This window comes from Salvelinus fontinalis, chromosome 12 (assembly GCF_029448725.1).
Source record: "Salvelinus fontinalis isolate EN_2023a chromosome 12, ASM2944872v1, whole genome shotgun sequence".
Classification (NCBI taxonomy): Eukaryota; Metazoa; Chordata; class Actinopteri; order Salmoniformes; family Salmonidae; genus Salvelinus; species Salvelinus fontinalis.
This window is the reverse complement of record NC_074676.1, coordinates 49,410,465-49,428,905: the sequence shown is the minus strand read 5'-3', so window position 1 is coordinate 49,428,905 and position 18,441 is coordinate 49,410,465. Positions and strand designations below refer to the sequence as shown.

Below are 18,441 nucleotides of genomic sequence, written 5' to 3'. Positions count from 1 at the left end.
TCTGATTTAAAACATACATACAGTTGAAGTCGGAAGTTTACATACACCTCAGAATAATAGTAGAGAGAATAATTTATTTCAGCTTTTATTTCATTCATCACTTTCCCAGTGGGTCAGACGTTTACATACACTCAATTAGTATTTGATAGCATTGCCTTTAAATGTTTTAACTTGGGTAAAACGTTTGGGTAGCCTTCCACAAGCTTCCCACAATAAGTTGGGTGAATTTTGGCCCATTCCTCCTGACAGACCTGGTGTAACTGAGTCAGGTTTGTTGGCCTTCTTGCTCGCTCACACTTTCAGTTCTGCACACAAATGTTCTATAGGATTGAGGTCAGGGCTTTGTGATGGCAACTCCAATACCTTGACTTTGTTGTCCTTAAGCCATTTTGCAACAACTTTGGAAGAATGCTTGGGGTCATTGTCCATTTGGAAGACCCATTTGCGACCAAGCTTTAACTTCCTGACATGTTGCTTTCAATTTTCCTCCTTCATGATGCCATCTATTTTGTTAAGTGCACCAGTCCTTCCTGCAGCAAAGCACCCACACAACATGATGCTGCCAACCCCATGGTGTTCTTTAGCTTGCAAGAATTCCCTTTTTCCTCCAAACATAACGATGTTCATTATAGCCCAACAGTTCAATTTTTGTTTCATCAGACCAGAGGACATTTCTCCAAAAAGTATGATCTTTGTCCCCATGTCCAGGTGCAAACCGTAGTCTGGCTTTTTTTTTTTTTTAATGGTGGTTTTGGAGCAGTGGTTTCTTCCTTGCTGAGCGGCCTTTCAGGTTATGTCGATATAGGACCCGTTTTACTGTGGATATAGATATTTTCTACCCATTTCCTCCAGCATCTTCACAAGGTCCTTTGCTGTTGTTCTGGAATTGATTAGCACTTTTCACACCAAAGTACGTTAATTTCTAGGAGACAGAACACATCTCCTTCCTGAGCGGTATGACAGCTGCATGGTCCCATGGTGTTCATACTTGCGTACTATTGTTTGTACAGATGAACGTGGTACCTTCAGGCATTTTGAAATTGCTCCCAAGGATGAACCAGACTTGTGGAGGTCTACAATTATTTTTTCTGAGGTCTTGGCTGATTTCTTCTGATTTTCCCATGATGTCAAGCAAAGACGCACTGAGTTTGAAGGTAGGCCTTGAAATACATCCACAGGTAAACATCCACAGGTAAACCTCCAATTGACTCAAATTATGTCAATTAGCCTATCAGAAGCTTCTAAAGCCATGACATAATTTTCTGGAATTTTCCAAGCTGTTTAAAGGCACAGTCAACTTACTGTATGTAAAACTTCTGACCCACTGGAATTGTGAGACAGTGAATTATAAGTGAAATAACCTGTCTGTAAACAATTGTTGGAAAAATTACTTGTGTCATGCACAAAGTAGATGTCCTAACTGACTCGCCAAAACTATAGTTTGTTAACAAGACATTTGTGGAGTGGTTGAAAAACGAGTTAATGCAAACCGTAGTCCTAAGTGTATGTAAACTTCCGACTTCAACTGTTCAAGATCCTATAAAAATGGAGGTAGAGTGAAGTATGCTTTACATGTGTAAAAAGAGGCTGCACACCAGCTGTCCTCTACATAACATCAACAAAAAGGAGAAACTGAAAAAGCTAAAGAAAACGATCCACCATCCGCTAGCCAGCTCTTTTCAAGTGATCACCGGAGTACACAAATAAACAGACTTCCGCAGGGCTGAGACGTCAACAGAATGCCCTCTCCTCTCCCCCACCAGCCACTCCAAATTCCACTAGGTCGGGACTCAATGAAAACCATACATGAGGGGCAGGGGGGCTAGTGTGGGTAAAGGTCTTTAAAGAGAGGCTTAGTAGCTAAATGCATGTTCCTGGTGCTGTTATAGATGACACTTTAAATAGGATATTGCAGGGCTGGCAGGCAAAGTCACAGAGCAGGCTTTGTCTGCCACTAATATCCCTCTCACGCACAGACCAAAATTCCACTACTTTACCATGCCCGTTTTTTTTTTAATACCAGCTTATTGTATATCTGAAAGGAGTAGGGGGTAAAAAAATATGGCTAATTGAAATCCACCTAAAGACCTAGTCATGAATCCTGCATACAGGAAAATACAGGTCAGTGTGAATGGTTCTCTGCTTTTTTTGCAGGTAAATGAATTTTCACTTCCATTTTTAAACACCTCCCGAATTTGAAATGCAAACAGCCCCCATGGTTTTAACACCACCACCCACCCCTCCAAATTGTCCAGTTACCCACTGATATGTATCAAGGGGTGGAGATATATATACACACACATTCATACCACACACCTGCAAGAAAGAAGTAAATAAAAGGCTATTTGAAAGGGGGGGTCATATACACTTTTTTTTTTTTTTTTTTTTTACAGGTTATATACCACATCTTCAGTCTGAAATGGGTATAACATTCTCACAAATGGCCTTTACAAGGGTGAGAAGAAAACAGTTACTGCAATCAATTGGCCAGACTGTCTCCTAGCCCCTTTTTAATTAGACTAAACACTTATGTATTGGGCTGTGAAGTGTTAAGCCCGTTAAATATTATGCTCTATAAAATAAACTACACGATCAAAACAGGCACCTTTGTCAGAAAACTCAGTTAAGCAGCAATATTTCAAAAAGCTGTGCTGTGCTGAGGCAATGGGTTTACAAATGTTAATGAAGGGAGTTGTGTTGTAGAGAAGTTTGAGGGAGCCATCTTATCGAAGGCATAAATTAAATAGATTAGAAAGGTGAGACAAAAAACATTACATATTTTAAGAGTTAACAGGCGAGCAGGAGACAATACACCTCAAGAATGGGGCCGTTACCGGGGAAGCCTTGAATGTCACTCCGTCACCATAGGAACCCTAGCCTGTGGCGCCAGGTGAGGTGAGCTGCTAAGCCAAACCAAACTCCTGACTTTTGGCCTGAACTGAGAAAAGGCTGATTCTCCTCAGACCAACAGCTAGGTGTACATTTCTCCCAGCAATTACCAAGCTGCACACAATATTTGCCAAACCAGTTATGACACCTCTAAAAAAAAAAAAAAATAATCTAGCTCATAACGTATATCAAATAAAATGTTATTGGTCATATACACATGGTTAGCAATGTTATTGCGAGTGTAGCGAAATGCTTGTGCTTCTAGTTCTGACAGTGCAGCAATATCTAACAATTTCACAACAAATACCTAACACACACAAATCTATGTAAAGGAATGGAATAAGAATATAAATATGGATGAGCAATGACAGAGCAGCATAGGCTAAGATGCAATAGATATATGTATATACTGTATGAGTAATGCCAGATATGTAAACATTATTAAAGTGACTAGTGTTTCATTTAGTCAAGTGGCCAATGATTTCAAGTCTATGTAGGCAGCAGCCTCTGTGTGTTAGTGATAGATATTTAACAGTCTGATGGCCTTGAGATAGAAGCTGTTCATCGGTCTCAACTTTGATACACCTGTACCGACCTCGCCTGCTAGATGGTAGCGGGGTGAACAGGCAGTTGCTCAGGTGGTTGTTGTCCTTGATATTTTTTGGCCTTCCTGTGACATCGGGTGCTGTAGGTGTCCTGGAGGGCAGGTAGATTGCCCCCTGTGATGTGTTGTGCAGACCTCACAACCCTCTGGAGAGCGCTGCGGTTGTGGGCGGTGCAGTTTTGCCTTTACCACACTTCATCTGTGTGGGTGGACCATTTCAGTTTGTGCATGATGTGTACACTGAGGAACTTAATTTTCCACTTTCTCCACTGCTGTCCCATCGATGTGGATAGGGGGGTGCTTCCTCTGCGGTTTCCCGAAGTCCACGATCATCTCCTTTGTTTTGTTGACATTGAGTGGGAGATTATTTTCCTGACACCACACTCAGTGGCCCTCCCCTCCTCCCTGTAGGCTGTCTCATCGTTGTTGGTGATCAAGCCTACCACTGTTGTGTCATCTGCAAACTTAATGATTGAGTTGAAGGCGTGCATGGCCACACAGTCATGGGTGAACAGGGAGTACAGGAGGGGGCTGAGAACACACCCTTGTGCGGCCCCACAGCAAAGTGGAGATGTTGTTTCCTACCTTCACCACCTGTGGGCGGCCCGCCAGGAAGTCAAGGACCCAATGACATCGAGCTTAATGATGCGCTTGGAGGGTACTATGTTGTTGAATGCTGAGCTACAGTCAATGAACAGCATTCTTACATAGGTGTTCCTCTTGTCCAGATGGGATAGGACAGTGTGACGGCGATTGCATCGTCTGTGGACCGATTGGGGTGCTAAGAAAATTGAAGTGGGTCTAGGGTGACATGATCCTTGACTAGTCTCACAAAGCATTTCATGATGACAGACGTGAGTGCTACGGGGCAATAGTCATTTAGTTCAGTTACCTTAGCTTTCTTGGGAACAGGAACAATGGTGGCCATCTTGAAGCATGTGGGGACTGCAGACTGGGATAGGGAGAGACTGAATACGTCCGTAAACACACCAGCCAGCTGGTCTGCACATGCTCTGAGGACGCGACTAGGGATGTGCTGGCTACCTAGCAACGTTTGCCAATGGCGACTGCAATGATCAAAAACAGGCTCTTTACCATATTTTTCCTAATTAGCTTGCGTTGGGAAACAGAGGCCAAAGGAACAACATGCATGTAGAAAATGGGGGGGGGGGGGGGGGGGGCGGACTTATTTTCATGTGCTGAATAGGTTCCATTCATCCCCATGCCCCCACCCTCTCCCATCCTTGAGGAATGCAATAGAGAACATCAAAACAGCCAAGGTAAATAGTATTTTTTAAATTACCCATTCCCCACACCAATTTGATTAAAAAAGTAAGCGAACAATATGCAACGTTATAGGATTTTAGTTAGCTGATGGAAAATCCCCAAAGGGCATTTGACAAGTAAAACAGTAGATAACACCTCCATAGTGGCATTTGAAGAACATGATGTAAAAGGGTTACAGTTTTCTCCAGGATAACCACTGTTAACCACAACTGATCCAGTGAATAAACTAACTAAATATTGCACTTGCCTTCTTACAATATTACTAACTAAGCCTAACAGTAAAGGAACACCATTAGGTACACATCTAAATTAGTTCCATCCAAGACCCTCCAGGCCTTTTTGATACAGTCAACAGGCCATTCTTTGAGGCCGGCAGTTTGTACTGACATCTCGGGGGAGAACAGAAAACAAGAGGCATTTATAAAACGGATGGAAAGAACACCCATATTCCAGAAAACTGCTCCCTTTTCCTGTGAAAATAAACTGCTCCATATTACCACCACCCCCATCATAAGGTTACCGCTGGCTTGTGCGTAACAAAATAGCCTTCTCATATACACGTGGTACCTGTAAAAAGCTGTCTTTGTGCTAAGGGTCCCCGTGGCTAGGAACATACCACAGAATATTATCTACGCAAAAAAAGCAGCGGGGAATGCTGTTGCTGTGGGGTGGCTTTTGAAGGGCAAGCTGGAAGTCAGCAGTAACAGCGTTGCAGAACACAGACGACTAACACGCCGAGCTAGGAACACTTAGCGTTTGATCGCTATCCGAAACCCACATATCCTGGAGGAGCCACTCAACATCAGGGAGACGAGGTAGCACTTACCACTGCATGTCTGCACTCGTTCAAACTTCCACCATCTAGAAACATCTGCTTTTGCTCAAGCTAACTAGCCCCGGTCCACAGACTGCAGGGCTCCAACTGGGGACATTGTGTGTGTTTAAAGTCGTTATTTTCCTGGGAAGGGTCTCAAGGGAGGGATGAGACCATCCTATGAGTGGTACAGCATTAGAGGGGCTAAAAATTTGTGGGACATGTACTGACGTAATCAGTGATGAGACAGAAGTCCCCAAAGAGAGAAGAGGGCATGGAGGAGCCAGAGAGCTAGAAGACAAACATACCACAGAGAGTATTCCAGGCACAATGCCAAAGACAACCAATAATTAGACCCTACCGTTTCCACAGCAACAGCAATGTTCTCACCACACCGGATGCAAACAGTTTAAGTTCCACAACACTGTTTAAATAGCCAACCACCATACAAACAAAGGAACCCGTTAGGGGACTTGAAACCACAACCTTCGCAACAGAATATTCCCATTGCCAGATCCAAACTGGTTGTAGGCGTGCCTTCTTATGCTAGCTTCTTTGAACTCTTTCATTGCTGATGCTGCAACACTGGGCATGGCTGTGTGACCCCAATGATCATGTTGACAGGGCTAAATGTAGCCTTAGCAACAACTGGGCTACAATTTGTAAATCCTGCACAGCACACTGCTACATCTATAAATCATCCTAATCTGAAGACCTAGTCAAACACCTTGTTGAATAGAGCTGGGAATTGCCAGGGACGTCACAATACGGTATTATCACAAAACGTAGGTGCCAATACGATATGTATTGGGATTCGATACTGATGATTTTATTGTGATTTGATGTCCCAAACATATTGCTCTCTATATCTCTGCTGCAGAGACAAGAGAGCATGAGAAAATGAGTTGATTAGTCATAGAAATAAATGCTGAAAAGTAGATCCATATCACAGTATCTTGGACGATATAACTATCGATTTTTCGCCACACCACTAATGTCGAAAAGGAAAAATTAGAAAAGAGGTGCCTACCTTTGTACCAACTGTAGTATCATGGACACTGCTGTGAAGAAAAGAGAAGACAGGAATGTTAGAAGCAGTATAGAAGAAAAACTGAAACACCAAAAATCTAGTGTTAAGGAACTAAGAGGTTCACTATTGTGTAGTAAAGATTCAAGAATCTACAAAATGGTAGAGAAAAAGCAACAGCTAGCCAACTAGATTAGTTTATCAGTTGCAGAAAAGTTGGAAAAGCCAGTCAGTCAACATTTGTACAATGAGGCTGCTCAATATTTGTTTTATTGTCCCAGGCTGCAGGCTGCCTAGCTAACAATAAATATTGTTCTGTTAAATAAGAGCTGGATGTCACATCAGATAGAAAAAGCTGAGTTCAGACCAAACACTTCCTTACTCAGATGCAAAAATCACCTACACTCACAACTTAGGCCTGTACCGAAGTCAATGACGAGTCAAAAAGGGACAATGCAGAACATTAGATTCAGTGAAGTTTTACACCTCATCAGTGTGTGGTCATAAAACACTTAAATGATTTACCTCTGGTTTGTTCAACCATTGCTATGGGCAAAATTTAAAAAAATAAAAAATAAATAATAATAATAATAATTCGGGAAAGAATAGGGTTTTGGAATAAAAATGCAGAAAATAAGGTCTGTGGTTAACACAGGCTTATGAGCTCTTATACACTTTGTTCAATGAGATAAATAGCAGGAAGTTAAATATGAACCTTATGAATTAAGCTTTTATGAGAGTTGTGTTTTTTATACTACATTAATGCTTCAAAATTCACAAAATGTTACATTAGCCGATGAAGATTATCTCATAGAACAAAATGTATAATATCTCTTAATCCTGTGTGTTTACCACACACACACCTTATTTTATTGTTTATCCAAAAACGGCATAACATTTTTCCATAGGCTTTCCCTGTTATAGGAAACCTACATAATTTGACGAGTAACATTTTGCTTAACAAGTCACATAATAAGTTGCATGGATTCAATCTGTGCAATAAAAGCGTTTAACATGATTTTTTAAATGAATACCTCATCTCTGTACCCCACCCATTCAATTATCTGTAAAGCCCCTCAGTCGAGCAGTCAATTTCCAAACACAGATTCAACCACAAAGTTATTTACACTTTGGATGGTATCAATACACCCTGTCACTACAAAGTTACCGGTGTCCTTCCCAACTCAGTTGCTGGAGAGGAAGGAAACCACTCAGGGATTTCAACAGGAGGACAATGGTGACTTTAAAACAGTTACAGAGTGTAATAGAAAACTGGAGGATGGATCAACAACGTTGTAGTTACTCCACAATACTAACCTAACTGACAGAGTGAAAAGAAGGAAGCCTATACAGAATACAACTATTCTAAAACATGCATCCTGTTTGCAATAAAGCACTAAAGGAAAACTGCAAAAAATGTGGCAAAGCAATTAACTTTTTGTCCTGAAAGTGTTATGTTTGGGGCAAATCCAATACGACACATTACTGCGTACCACTCTCCATATTTTCAAGCATAGTGGTGGCTACATCATGTTATGGGTATGCTTGTAATCGTTAAGGACTGGGGAGTTTTTCCAGGACAATTTTTTTTAACTGAATGGAGCTAAGCACAGCCAAAATCCTAGAGGAAAACCTGGTTCAGTCTGCTTTCCACCAGGCACTGGGAGTTGAATGCACCTTTCAGCAGGACAATAACCAATCACACAAAATGCCAAATCTATACTGGTATATAAGATTTCTGCAATTTAATTCTACAAACATGTTGTTTTCCCTTTGTCATTATGGGGTATTGTGTGTAAACGGGTGAGAAAAAAACCTATTTAATCCAGGCTGTAACAAGCTGTGGAATAAGTCAAGGGGTATGAATACTTAGTGCCTTCACAATCAAAAAAAAATGATGTACGGTTTCTCTAAATAAGCTTTGTTGTACAATTAAAAGGTCAAATGCACTGCATTTCAAATACTCAGGAATAATCTAATGAATGCAGGGCTTGCAAAATTATACCTAAATATAAGCATTCCACAACCATAAGACCCACTAATAATGTAATTATTTTATCAAAATCATTTAACCTGCTTTTTTGCAATAATCCCTAATCTGGCTTTCAGGTACAGTTGAAGTCGGAAGTTTACATACACTTAGGTTGCAGTCATTACAACTCATTTTTCAACCACTCCACAAATGTCTTGTTAACAAATTATAGTTCTGGCAAGGACATCTACTTTGTGCATGACAAGTCATTTTTCCAACAATTGTTTACAGACAGATTATTTCACTGTATCACAATTCCAGTGGGTCAGAAGTTTACATACACTAAGTTGACTGTGCCTTTAAACAGCTTGGAAAAATCCAGAAAATTATGTCATGGCTTTAGAAGCTTCTGATAGGCTAATTGACATAATTTGAGTCAATTGGAGGTTTACCTCTGGATGTTTACCTGTGGATGTATTTCAAGGCCTACCTTCAAACTCAGTGCGTCTTTGCTTGACATCATGGGGAAATCAAAAGAAATAAGCCAAGAAATTGTAGACCTCCACGAGTCTGGTATCCTTGGGAGCAATTTCCAAACGCCTGAAGGTACCACGTTCATCTGTACAAACAATAGTACACAAGTATAAACACCATGGGACCACGCAGCCGTCATACCGCTCAGGAAGGAGACGCGTTCTGTCTCCTAGAAATTAACGTACTTTGGTGTGAAAAGTGCAAATCAATCCCAGAACAGCAGCAAAGGACCTTGTGAAGATGCTGGAGGAAACAGGTACAAAAGTATCTATATCCACAGTAAGACGAGTCCTATATCGACATAACCTGAAAGGCCGCTCAGCAAGGAAGAAACCACTGCTCCAAAACCGCCATAAAAAAGCCAGACTACGGTTTGCAACTGCACATGGGGACAAAGATCATACTTTTTGGAGAAATGTCCTCTGGTCTGATGAAACAAAAATAGAACTGTTGGGCTATAATGAACATCGTTATGTTTGGAGGAAAAAGGGAATTCTTGCAAACCGAAGAGCACCATACCAACCGTGAAGTATGGGTGTGGCAGCATCATGTTGGGGGGGGGGGATGCTTTGCTGCAGGAGGGACTGGTGCACTTCACAAAATAGATGGCATCATGAGGGAGGAAAATTATGTGGATATATTGAAGCAACATGTCAGGAAGTTAAAGCTTGGTCGCAAATGGGTCTTCCAAATGGACAATGACCCCAAGCATACTTCCAAAGTTGTGGCAAAATGGCTTAAGGACAACAAAGTCAAGGTATTGGAGTGGCCATTACAAAGCCCTGACACCAATCCCATAGAACATTTGTGGGCAGAACTGAAAAAGCGTATGAAGCATATGCAAGGAGGCCTACAAACTTGACTCGGTTACACCAACTTTGTCAGGAGGAATGGGCCAAAATTCACCCAAGTTATTGTGGGAAGCTTGTGGAAGGCTACCCGAAACATTTGACCCAAGTTTAACACTTTAAAGGCAATACTACCAAATACTAACTTAGTGCATGTAAACTTCAGACCCACTGGGAATGTGATGAAAGAAATAAAAGCTGAAATAAATCATTCTCTACTATTATTCTGACATTTCACATTCACATTCCCAGATTCCCACATTCCCACATGACCCAAGACAGGGAAATTTTAGTAGGATAAAATGTCAGGAATTGTGAAAAACAGAGTTTAAATGTATTTGGCTAAAGTGTATGTAAACTTCTGACTTCAACTGTATGGCTATGAAAATTCCCTTTTAGTATGTTATATGTTATTTTTACCAGAACCATACATAATGCACATTCACTAATAATGACTAACTTCTTGTAGCAGGCATTCTAGAAAAAATGTAACAGGTCTCAAACACTCAAGCACAAGCCCACATGCTAGTGAGTAGCCAGCTAATCTTTATATTTCAAGTTTAGCCTACTTGGATCCACTTGCTAACTAACAAGACAGAACAGTTGAATTGTTTGGAACACACCCTTCTGTCCGTCTCCAACTGTTTAAACAGCATGCTAGCCTGTCCACTTTGTTCTGATATAATTGTGCTTCATGCTTATTACACATTTACAAAACACAGACTAGACAGCTAGTATAACAGTCTTCAGCTAAAATGGTGCTAGCAGTATGTGAAAAACCGAGTAGTGTCTGCGCTGCGCGCAATTTGAGGAGTTGAGACATAAAGAGGGTATCGTTAGGAAGGTTGACGTCTCCTCTAGTACAGTAAAATAGTGTCTCAATGCGTTTCGTTGTCCATATGACTGATTCTGTTTCTGATTCTGGACCAAACTCAAACACTAAGAGCGAGTTGAAACCACTTGTCAGAGAGGAAGTGATCTCTCATCTTTGTTGTTGTGAGTGGCATGGGGGATTGGTGTGTGTAAACAAAGAGGAAGATGCGAAGCGAAAGGCAAAGCAAACTGTGCGTTTCTATCGGTTTATTTGGACCCAAGCTTGTCACCTGCCTTCCCGCCTTTGAGACAACAACTCCCATTGTTAGGGCAGAGACATGAGCGTCTCATCACTGTTTTCAGATCTCTGGTGTAAAATGGGTAGGTGCACACAGCACAGAAGGAGATGAGACCAAGCGGACATAAAACGCTCATGAAAACTTGACTCTTGCAATACAAGCCCTACTTGAGAGGTTGTCAAATGGTTCCCCACTTCCAACTGTATTCACATGTTTAATGTACATAATATGTACAAGAAAGCATGTTTAAAAAAGCATGTAAAAAATGAATGTAGACCTATCATTCTATGAAAATCAAGAAAACTTGATTGATACGGTACTGCTTATAACTATTTAAGATGTGCCAAATAAATTGGATCCAGCTCAGGGCTCCAGCTATGCACTTGGTTTACCAACTTGTTAGCTAAGTGGCTAGCTTGCAAGAGCAAGTATCTTGGATACAGCAGAGACAATCCCCTCCTTGACCAAGATCCGTCCTGCCCAAATTTGTTTTGTGCTTACATTTTATATGATCGTTTATTCAGTTTGTAAAGAAATATTGCCCCTTGTGTGCACTGCTGGTAATACCATACACAATACCATATGGTACAATATATGGTACAATACCATATGTTACAGGGACGGTATGAAACAATCTGGATACCACCCAACCCTAGTCTATTTAAACGCATTCCCTTGATAACCCTCATGTTAAAGGCCAATAGAGAAAACAGTGCAACCATTCCCTTTCCCACAGCTCTGCCCATGAAATATGAGTCGTAATTTGGGGCAGTGGCCTTGCCGACACTCAGTTGAAGATTAACCTCTCATGAGCTACAAGCAGGAAACACAGCCTAGGAGATTTCCTCCCATCTCCAACCCTTCCTAAATCAACATTTAACAGATTAGCCACTTTGTGATCACTAAAATCCTTTTACCAGTGGCTGAAAACAGCATTGACAAGACACTGTTATTTAGGACAATTGTGTGCCAAATATGTCCCTCGAACTCCCCTGACCAAAATATCTGCAGCCATGAAAAATAAGTTGTGGTTTCAATGCCCACAGGCAACTTTTGCACAAAAATAAATACTTAATGCTTTACACATATTGAAACCTACTGGAAAACAAAACTATTTTCCATGTCAAATTGATATGCTTTCAGAGTAGGCTTGACACTAAGTAGACTAATAAAGGATAAACTGACGGGAAGGGGGAGGATGAGCGAGACAATGCAACAGCTCAAATTACAGGTCAAATCACTCAATGCTCACACCAAGTCATTGCATGCGGAGCACACACCAAGTCATTGCATGCGGAGAAACCTGCTCAACACTCACCACCCTTATGGGGGTTATTTGGCATCAACAATGAGCATCTCACAATGCTACAAGAATGAGATGTAAAAATGTATTCCAACATACGCACAAAAAACTAACGGTTTATTATCAGATATTCACAACTAATTAACTGGTACCTTACATTAATAAAATACACTTAAATAATGACTTACTCTAGTTCAGTGACGTAAGTGGATCCCATGGGATACAAATCAGTCTCTGAACAGCTGGAAGGAAGAAATGTGGCGTTAATAACAAGCCTGTTAGCTAACTAAGTCACATTATCTTGTCTTTTCACGTGCCCTAAACTTCAAGTTGCTGCAAATCTAGCATAACGATGTGTCTAGCAATATTAAGAACATTTTTTTTGTTAAATGTTCAAGTTTAGAATATTGTTCATCTCTGCAGTAGAAACGGACCTTCAGAACAACAAGATGCATAGCCACGTTGTTGGCAAGACTTTTAGCTAAAGCTAGCAAATATATAGTTAAGTATAGTTAAAATGTCAGTCATTTAACAGTCTGCTATGCTCGCTAGACAATAAGGTAGAATATGATGACGAACGTTCTAGCTAGTTAAGTAACATCGCACTGCCACAGGTGGTTTCAAATTGTACAGTGGCTAGCTAGAACATGCGCAAAGGCAACACAGATTAGCAAAACCACAGTACTTAGTCCACGTAGTATGCACCAGTTGCTTGAATGTCTTGCTTTTAAAAGAACGGTACAGAACAATTGAATTCAGACAACAAAAAATGTAAAAATAAAAAAAAACACACATAGCCTACTGGTGCCAACTAAAACACCAAAGCAACGATCTAACGTTAGTGGGTCTATAACGGGTACACAGAAAATAAGTTTTACCATGTTTCCATCGCAACCAAAATATAACACAGCTCATTTTCGTTACAGGATATAGCAATTTACAGATAATTACTTAGCTAAATACGTGCATATTCGTTTGTTGCTCTTTTCTCGTGAACATAACTTCTACCTTGAACTTACCCGTCCATTGCACAACACAGAACTAGATAGTTACACAGTTTGATTAGACCATCAAGTCTGTTTTGCTTGGCCGACTTTTCTTATACCCTTACAAAATGGCGGAGAACAGAGAACCTAAACGTGATTAGCCTAGCTAGCTAGTAAAGTTGTGGGCGTTTGAGACGAGAAGTGGGCGCTGCGCTGATAGGATAAGACGAGAGTTGCCAGAGAGGGGCGGTCTCAAACAAAGTTTAAGTTTGATTATAAATGGTCAGTTACAAATCAATTCTGCATGATGATGAAATTAGCTTATGCATTTTCATAATTTTTATGCAGAATTAATTTGTGATGCAACTGCGTATATGTCTTCAGAGACCGTTCTGCAAAGTACCCTGCGCGTGTTCTCCAGGGGCGCTGCACCGTGGTTGACCCTGTGCTTCCAACACCTTTGGGTGTGGTGGACGACTGTAAGGGAAATGGACAATCAAGTATTCTTCATATGCCTAAAGAACAAATAAATTACAAAGATGCTATCAATTATGTTCATGTCAGTAAATTCTTTGGCAATCTATCCAAATGACTTGGCATGCTTTGAGTTCCAAAAAAACGAATGTCCTACAGCTGGGCCTATAAGCACAAAGTCGTTCTTGTTTCATAAAATGTAGGCCTAAATCTGTGAGCATGTCCTTGGCAAATGTATGAGATACTGGGAAGACAAAAACAGTCTGGAATTGATTGTATAAAACCTTCTCTTCCACGCAGCTGCCTGATCGGATACTTATCTAGAGGATTGGATTTCAACCTTGTTTGGCATCAAAGGCTATGAGACTCCTTTGATGTGGTAAAACATCTGTAGTGGACAGGGAGATCAGCCCCCGTACCACCTGGACCTAAGATGCCTCACTGCAATGGCAACATCCTATAAAAAAAATCCAAATTCCTCTACCCTTCATTTAAAATGTAACAATTAAACAATAAGACAACATAAGGAGAGATGGGTTGAATGCAATTTATGTAAAATGGCATAACTAGGCTACACTGACAATGACAACTGTGCAGATGAAAGATAATAATCTATTAAAATACAATGTATATATTTTTAGCAACATGTACAGAAGATTTGCGTCCATGTCAACATATACTGAACAAAAATATAGACGCATCATGGAACAATTTCAAAGATCATGTACAAATCTGTCAATTGAAATAAATAAATTTGGCCATAATCTATGGATTTCACATGACTGGGAATACAGATATACATCTGTTGGTCACAGATACCTTTTTAAAAAAGTGGGGTCATGGGTCAGAAAACCAATCAGTATCTAGTGTGACCACCATTTGCCTCATGCGGCACGACACATTTCCTTCGCATAGAGTTAATCAGGCTGTTGATTTTGACCTGTGGAATGTTGTCCCACTCCTCTTCAATGGCTATGTGAAGTTTCTGGATATTGGCAGGAACTGGAACATGCTGTCGTATACGTCGATGCAGAGCATCCCAAACATGCACAATGTGTGACATGTCTGGTGGGTATGCAGGCTCTAGAAGAACTGGGACATTTTCAGCTTCCAGGAATTGTGTACAGAGCCTCGCAACATGGGGCCGTGCATTATCATGCTGAAACATGAGGGGATGGTGGCGGATGAATGGCACGACAATGGGCCTCAGGATCTCGTCATGGTATCTCTGTACATTCAAATTGCCATCGATAAAATGCCAATTGTGTTCCTTATCAAGGTTATGCCTGCCCATACCATAATCCCACCGCCACCATGGGGCACTCTGTTCACAACGTTGACTTCCCGTGGCCATACACGTGGTCTGCGGTTGTGAAGCTGGTTGGATAAATTCTCAAAAACGACATTGGAGGCGGCTTGTGGTAGAGAAACAAACATTCAATTGTCTGGCAACAACTCAAATCAATCTTTATTTGTCACATGCGCCGAAAACAACAAGTGTAGACCTTACAGTGAAATGCTTACTTACAAGCCCTTAACCAACAGTGCAGTTTAAGAAGAGTTAAGAAAATATTTACCAAATAAACTAAGGTAAAAAATAATTAAAAGTAACACAAGAAAATACAGTAAATAACAATAACAACAGCTCTGGTGGACGTTCCTGCGATCAGCATTCCAATTGCACCCTCCCTCAAACTTGATACATCTGTGACATTGTGTTGCGTGACAAAACTGCACATTTTACTGTGGCCTTTTATTGTCCCCAACAAAAGGTGCACCTGTGTAATGATCATGCTATTTAATCAGCTTCTTGACATGCCACACCTGTCAGGTGAATGGATTATCTTGGCAAAAGATACATGCTCACTAACAGGGATGTAAACAAATTAGTGCACAACATATGAAAGAAATAAGCTTTTTGTGTGTATGGAACATTTCTGGCATCTTTTATTTCAGCTCATGAAACATGGGATCAAAACTTTACATGTTGCGTTTATATTTTTGTTCAGTGTACATACTGTACATACACTGAATAAATACTGGAAGGAAATAAACTTCATGTGAATGGGTTTAATTGCAGTGAAAGCACCTTGACTCACCTGCCAACAGTATCTCACAAGCATCTCTGTATATCAGGTAACACACCATAAATAATTACCTCACATGCTCCCTTTCAGAAAATTACCTTCCAAAGATGTACCCCTACCTAACAGTGTGAAATTAATACATGAGTAATAATGCAAGACATACTAATATAAAGTTTCTTCTTATTTATACAAATCCAGCTATCAGATCGGTTCAGCTATCAGAGCCATAGATATACCTCAGGGATTCTTGAAAGACTGGACAATCAGAACTTTTTTCCCACAAATATTTTTCTTAATATTAACGACATTTAAAATAGCCTATATATTTTGATATACCTAAGTATCAACTATCCCACCATGTAAAGAAACAACCTGTTTTATTAAATGCAACTAACTGGATGTGCCAACTCTGTCAGACGCCATCAGACGTATTTCATACTTCCCGAGTGGAAAACTCGGGATCATCTTTCTACGAGTTAGCAAGTTGGAAATGTCCAAGTTTCCTACTTCCGACTAGCACGTAAACGTGGCAATAGAGCCAACATGGTAATGAATAATATTGAAAGTATTGAAACTTCTCTAACAAATCTTTCCCTTCATAAAATTCCACTAAATTGCACACTGAACAAAAATATAAACGCAACATGTAAAGTGTTGGTTCCATATTTCATGAGCTGAAATAAAAGATCCCAGACATTTTCCATATACACAACAAGCTTATTTCTCAAAAATGTTGTGCACAAATTTGTTTACATCCCTGTTAGTCAACACTTCTCCTTTGCCAAGATAATCCACCTGATAGGTGTGGCATATCAAGAAGCTGATTAAACAGCATGATCATTACACAGGTGTAACTTGTGCTGGGGGCAATAAAAGGCCACTCTAAAATGTGCAGCTTTGTTACACAACACAATGCCACAGATGTCTCAAGTTTTGAGGGAGCGTGCAATTGGCATGCTGACTGAAGGAATATCCACTAGAGCTGTTGGCAGATAATTTAATGTTAATTTCTCTACCATAAGCCACCTCTAACATTGTTTTAGAGAATTTGGCAGTACGTCCAACCGGCCTCACAACCGCAGACAACGTGTAACCATGCCAGCCCAGGACTGCCACATCCGGCTTAGTCACCTGTGGGATCGCCTGACACCAGCCACCCGGACAGCTGATGAGACTGAGGAGTATTTCTGTCTGTAGTGAAGCCCTTTCGTGTGGAAAAAACTCATTCCAATTGGCTGGGCCTGGCTCCCCAGTGGCTGTTCCCATTGTGCGCCACCCTATGGGACTTCCAATCACAGCCAGTTGTGATACAGCCCGGGATCGAACCAGGATCTTTCGTGACACCTCTAGCACTGAGATGTAGTGCCTTAGACTGTTGCAACACGCGGGAGTCTACACTCCATCCAAATCATGGCCAATATCCATTCAAATTTTTAGGACAATCCTAATAGTGTGCTGGTTATTATCGGCAGTGTCACACGATTATGTTGGTCAAGTGCGTTCGATTGACTTGGAAACGAGTTCGCCGTTTCCAGTTTCATGTGCTGCAGTGTGCTGTTAAGTCTGCGCTTGAGCGCCACCGTGTGGTTAACTGACGTAGGGTTTCCACCACTTCCAAATATGTCAGACGAAGCCCCGCCCCATTCATTTTCAAAAGGAGCACGCGGAGCAATACGCAGGTTGAGAGGTTGAAAAAGCTCTGCACTACTTTATGAAAATTTCACGCGGCCAATCAGGTGAGGAGCAGATGTTTGCTTGAAAATCTTCCGTTCATTAAACATAGTTCTACCTGTGATTAGTTCCGGGCAAGCACAACTAAAACAAATCTAGGAAAGCCAGTCATCGATGTGACTGGTATTACAAATCTATATGATGTGGCTTTGTAAGAATACAGAGAGACAGAATCATACAGTCAATGGCATGGAGGAGGATTGCAGAGATTGTTGGTGTTGATGGTGGGTGAAGAGAGATTATACAACGTTTGCTTGTGCTGCTAACTAGCTAGGAACATAAATCAACCTAAACCTAAAAACTGACCAAAGCCACAATTTGTGAATGTGTTAACGAATTTAAATTGTGAAATTTGCACACCAAAGGTTAGGAATCACCAGTAACACGCAATACCATTGTAAATGGTACACTAAGTATGCATTTACCCTGTAGTATGCTACCAATTGGATTATGGTATTTTAACATTGTGATTCTCATATAGTATAGTTTATGGCTCTTTCATTATACCCGTGTCACGAGATTGATGATTATAGCTCACTTTCTGTAAAATACATAGGCCTACTTGTAAAATGAACATTAATGGATACGTTGTGAAGGAAATTGTGGCTTTGACATACAAACATTGTTGTGCAAATCTATCTTCACCCACCATCAACATGTCTGCAATCCTCCTCCATGCCACTGAACTTCTGATTTTGTCTCTGTATTCTAAAAGATTTCTCAGCAAATAAACGAGGCAGAATTACAACACTCCCCATGCCCCATTATTTTCC

At 40.7% G+C, this 18,441-nt stretch overlaps 1 protein-coding gene across 4 annotated transcripts in view; it reads right to left on the bottom strand.

The window, feature by feature from the left end:
- LOC129867570 (polypyrimidine tract-binding protein 1-like) overlaps positions 1 to 13,546 on the bottom strand; it is a 29,009-nt gene extending 15,463 nt beyond the window's left edge. For 2 of the 4 annotated variants that reach the window (XM_055941053.1, XM_055941055.1), the window contains exons 1-3: positions 13,410 to 13,546; positions 12,579 to 12,632; positions 6,625 to 6,655 (exon numbers count right to left, since the gene is read on the bottom strand). In XM_055941053.1, coding sequence (XP_055797028.1) covers positions 6,625 to 6,655; positions 12,579 to 12,632; positions 13,410 to 13,417 — 93 coding nt within the window. In that variant the 5' untranslated portion in view covers positions 13,418 to 13,546. Of the gene's footprint in view, positions 1 to 6,624; positions 6,656 to 9,083; positions 9,213 to 12,578; positions 12,633 to 13,409 lie in introns of those variants that run through there. The other 2 variants (XM_055941054.1, XM_055941056.1) reach the window with 2 other exon arrangements.
- Between the last annotated feature and the right edge of the window lie 4,895 nt (positions 13,547 to 18,441).